Raw genomic sequence first — 4,145 nt, 5'->3', positions numbered from 1 at the left:
GTGCCTGTGGCTGTTCTGGCACATGTGGGGTGTGAGGAGCTGCCCTGGGACACGGCTGTGCCACCATCCCTGTCCCCTGTGCTGCAGCTGTACGAGGTCAGCGCTGACACGACGTTCACGAAGCCGTCGGACGCGGCCTGCGACGTCGCCTGCTTCATCTACAGCCTGAGCGACCCCAAATCCTTCAGCTACTGTGCCAGCATCTATAAGGTAGCTGGCAGGGACCCTGGGGACTTTACAGGGGGTCCTGGGTGACCACAGGGGTCCTGGTTGACTTCACCAGGGGCATGGGGGACATCAGCCTTCATGGCAGCCCTGCCTCTCCCAGGGGTTGGTCCTTAACCCCTCGCTGGTGTTTCTCTGTCTCTGCAGCAACACTACCTGGACAGCCAGATCCCCTGTGTCTTTGTGGCCTCCAAGACAGACCTGCCAGAAGCCAGCCAGCAGCCAGGGCTCTTCCCAGCTGAGTTCTGCTACAAGCACTGCCTCCCTCCACCTTTCCTCTTCTCCTGCCACAGCCAGGGACCACCCAGCACCACTGTCTACACCAAACTGGCCACTGCTGCCACCTTCCCGTTAGTATCCTTGCCATGGAGGGGCTCTGCTGGGAGCACAGCCTGGGGAGGGGGCTGTGTCCCAGCCCTGCCTCTGCCACATTGCTTTTGCTTTGGTTTCTCTGCAGCTTTTGGTGTCATGTAGGGCATGCAGTGACAGGACAAGGGGGGATGGCCTTAAGCTGAGGGAGGACAGGATTAGATGGGATATTGGGAAGGAATTGTTCCCTGGCAGGGTGGGCAGGCCCTGGCACAGGGTGCCCAGAGCAGCTGTGGCTGCCCCTGGATCCCTGGAAGTGTCCAAGGCCAGGCTGGATGGGGCTTGGAGCAGCCTGGGACAGTGGAAGGTGTCCCTGCCAATGGCAGGGGGGTGGGATGAGATGAACTTTAAGATTCCTTTCCACTCAAACCATTCCAGTGTTCTGTGATCTGCTTATACAAATAATTGAAACAGAAAAGCCATTTCTTCCTCTAATTGCAGAGGGGGGAGGTTTTCTTCTGCTTGTGTGTATGTCTCTGGCAGATTTAGTAGATAGATCCTGCCACAGGAGTGTTTATTTTTGAAGCCTAGGATAAAAAACGCTGAAGAGGAGTAGCCAGCTTAGTTTGCCAAGGCCCACGGGGGGGGGGTGGCAGCTATTTTCTCCCGATGAGATGGATCAGACTGAAAAAGAGGTCAGTGAAGCGAGACCTCTGTCACACAGCTTCCCTTTGGGAGGAGCTGCACCCCAGAGGGGCTGGCAGCGGGGCAGGACAGCAGCAGGCTGGTCACAGGAGGTGAGGGAGCTGTGGGAAGGGAGGAGGATCCCTGTGAATGGAATCACCCCAGGGCTGGGAAGGGCGAGTGCAGCTCCAGGGGCCCTGAACGTGTGGGAGCGTTGGAAGGCAGGATGGGATTACTAGTGAGTAGTTTTCCCTCCAGCTTCTTTTCAATAAACAACTTTATTTTTAGAGCTGACGCTTTTTTTTTTTTTTTCTCCTCTTCTGCAGTATTAAAATTTAAATATTCTTAATATATCTTAGGGTATGTGGTATAAATAAATAACAGCGTAATGGAGGGCCGGGGATTGGCTGTGTTCCCCCAATGTAGTGGGGAATGAATTATGGATGGAGGGAGAGAGAGGAGAGGAGCACATCAGTGCAGGACAGCACGTGTTTGGGAAGGGAATGTGTACGCTGGGGCAGCACTGGGCGCTGTCCCTCGCTGCCCTTTGGTCCCTGTCACCGGTGTCCCCATGCTGGCATCCAGGCTCTCCGTGCACTGGCAGCTGGAAAGGCAGCTTGACCTAGAAAGGCAGATACCTGTCTAATTATTTAGGTGTTGGAGAGCTGTTTCCAGGGCAGGGGAGGGGACAGCCACATCCGTCCCACAGCCCTCCCTTGGCTTGACGGTGATGCCGGGTGACGAGTGCTCTGCTTGCAGGGACGGGGAATCTCTCAGATTCTCACTGGGCTGTTCCTGCCGGTGCTGGGCTCACCCCCTGGCACTCCCCTGCCTCGCAGTGTGGGGTAGGAGCAGCGGGACAGCCACACTCACCAGCCTCTCCTGTGTTTCCTTGCAGCCACCTGAACGCCGTGGAGTTGGGAGTCGCGTCCTTCTGGCTGCGGGTGGCGCTGGGGGCGGCGGTGACGGCGTTGGTGGGCTTCACCCTGTACCGCCTGCTGGCCAAGAACAAATGAGAGCCACTCTCCACCCCCTCCCCGTGACACCAGCTCCCCGTCCCCAGCGACGCCCAGGGAGGGGCCCCGCCTCAAGCCGGCCCCTGGTAGGAAATCCTCCTTTGCCCCAGCCTGGATTGCAGGAGCAGTGAAGCCGGAGCTCCCAGCACCAGCAGGATCCATCCCTGGCCCTGGCCAGCCTCACCCTGTGTCCTCCTGACCCCAGGCAGCTCTGCCAGGAGGGCTCTGCCTCACCAGCAGCTGGAGGATCACCCTCATCTTTTATTCTGTTCGATTTTTTTAACGCTTGTTTTTAAGCTCAAACATGAGTGTTTCGGTGTCTGTTGGACTGGGCACATCCCCTCCCCAGAGGGCTGTGCTGGTGCCCTCAATTCTGGAGGGCGCAACGCTCCCGGAGCCTCTGGGAGCTCCAGCAGCAGCTGAGCTGTCAAATGAGCTCGTGGCTGCAGCTCCCTGGGGCACATCTCCATCTCCTGTCCCGGTTTCCCTCAGCCAGCGCTGGGAAAGGCAGCTGGGGAGGGAGGGCCAGGCACTGACACCCCCAGCCCCAGTGTTTGGGGTCAGGCCTGGCCCCTCTTGCTGGGATACGGTGGCTGCTGTCCTGGGCTGAGGGGGGACAGTGACAACCAGGGTTTGTCCTGAGCTCCTTCCTGTTGCTGTGAGTCCTGCAGCGTGCCAGGCTCAGTGTCCCTCTGCCCTCCTTTCCTGCCTCCTGCGTGGCCCATCCCCACTCCTGGCCACCAGTATTCATGGCCACCAGTATTTGCAGGGTTCTGGGAGCCCTGGCAAGGACTGGGAGGGTGTTGGATGCCCCCTGTGTGTTCAGTCATTCCCTGGCAGTGCCATCACTGAGCTGGTGCCATGCTGTGCCCTGGGTCCTGCTGTCCCCTCTGTGGGGCCCTATCCCACAGAGGCTGGCGAGGCTCTGGACATTGCATCTCCTGGCACCACTGGAAGCTCCTTCCTGTGCTGTCTCCTGTCCCCTGCCCACCCCTGAGCTGCTTTCAGCTGCTGGGAGTGAGCTCAGCACCCACTGGGGCCAAAACCCCCCAGTGTCCCTGTCTGTGAGTCCCAAAGAGCAGCAGCAGTGCCCATCCCTGGGTTTCCGTCCCCCAGGGGGAGCCTGGATCAGCTCCTGGCTGTGCCACCAGCCTGGCCTTCCCCAGCACGCTCGGGGTCAGTCTGCAGGCAGCTGTGGGGGCAGCTCCTACGTAGCACCCAGAGCTGCTTTTCCTGTGTTTTGTCTATTTAAATGTTTTATCGTGGCCAGAGCCAGCCAGGGGGTGCAGAAATCTCTGGGCAGTACCAGTGTCTCTCCCAGGGTGGTGTCCCTGTCCCCCTGCTGGCCCCGGTCCCTGCCAGGGCCACGTCCCTCGTGTTTCACGTCCCTGTCTGTGCCCACCCTGCGTGGCTCTGCCAGCCAGGCCCGTGCCTGGTGTCTCCCTGCTCCACATCTGCTGGAGCTGTAAGGTTTTAGGTTTGTTCTCTACAGCAGAATAAATTTTTACACACCTTGCGCTTGCACACCTTGTCCTGTGTCAGCTGAGGAGCAGGACCCTCGTCCCTGGGCGCTCTGTGGGCTGCAGTGGGAGCTGGGCTGCCCTGCTTGGGGTGGTCACAGGGAGAGAGGGCAGGAGCAGAAGCCTGAGGTGCTGGGCTGAGCCTTGGGGCTGGCCAGGACTCCTGGGTGCCTGGGGACACAGATCCTTGTGCAACAAGTGCCAGCCAGGGCGGAGAGACAGGGAAGGAGGTGATGGATCCCATGGTTCTCTGCCTGGGAATCCATGGAAAGTGGGAGATTTTGGCTGCCTTGGGAGCTGTGGATCTCTGTGCCAGTCCCCGTTTGGGGCTCCCCACTCCCCTGCAGACACTTTCCCCCTGCACCCACAGCTCGCAGGGCTGTGCCACCTC

The 4,145-nt window shown here is 59.5% G+C and overlaps 1 protein-coding gene across 13 annotated transcripts in view; it reads left to right on the top strand.

The window, feature by feature from the left end:
* The window catches only part of LOC107211056 (mitochondrial Rho GTPase 2), a 44,039-nt gene extending 40,281 nt beyond the window's left edge, over window positions 1-3,758 (top strand). For 8 of the 13 annotated variants that reach the window (XM_033517861.1, XM_015642518.3, XM_033517865.1 and 5 more), the window contains 3 exons: window positions 88-210; window positions 373-575; window positions 2,117-3,758. In XM_033517861.1, coding sequence (XP_033373752.1) covers window positions 88-210; window positions 373-575; window positions 2,117-2,234 — 444 coding nt within the window. In that variant the 3' untranslated portion in view covers window positions 2,235-3,758. The remainder of the gene's footprint in view (window positions 1-87; window positions 211-372; window positions 576-2,116) is intronic. The other 5 variants (XM_015642521.3, XM_015642520.3, XM_015642524.3 and 2 more) reach the window with 1 other exon arrangement.
* The last annotated feature ends 387 nt before the right edge of the window (window positions 3,759-4,145 follow it).

This window comes from Parus major, chromosome 14, assembly GCF_001522545.3.
Source record: "Parus major isolate Abel chromosome 14, Parus_major1.1, whole genome shotgun sequence".
Classification (NCBI taxonomy): Eukaryota; Metazoa; Chordata; class Aves; order Passeriformes; family Paridae; genus Parus; species Parus major.
Note: the sequence above shows the minus strand (reverse complement) of the source record. Positions and strands in the feature narration are given on the sequence as shown.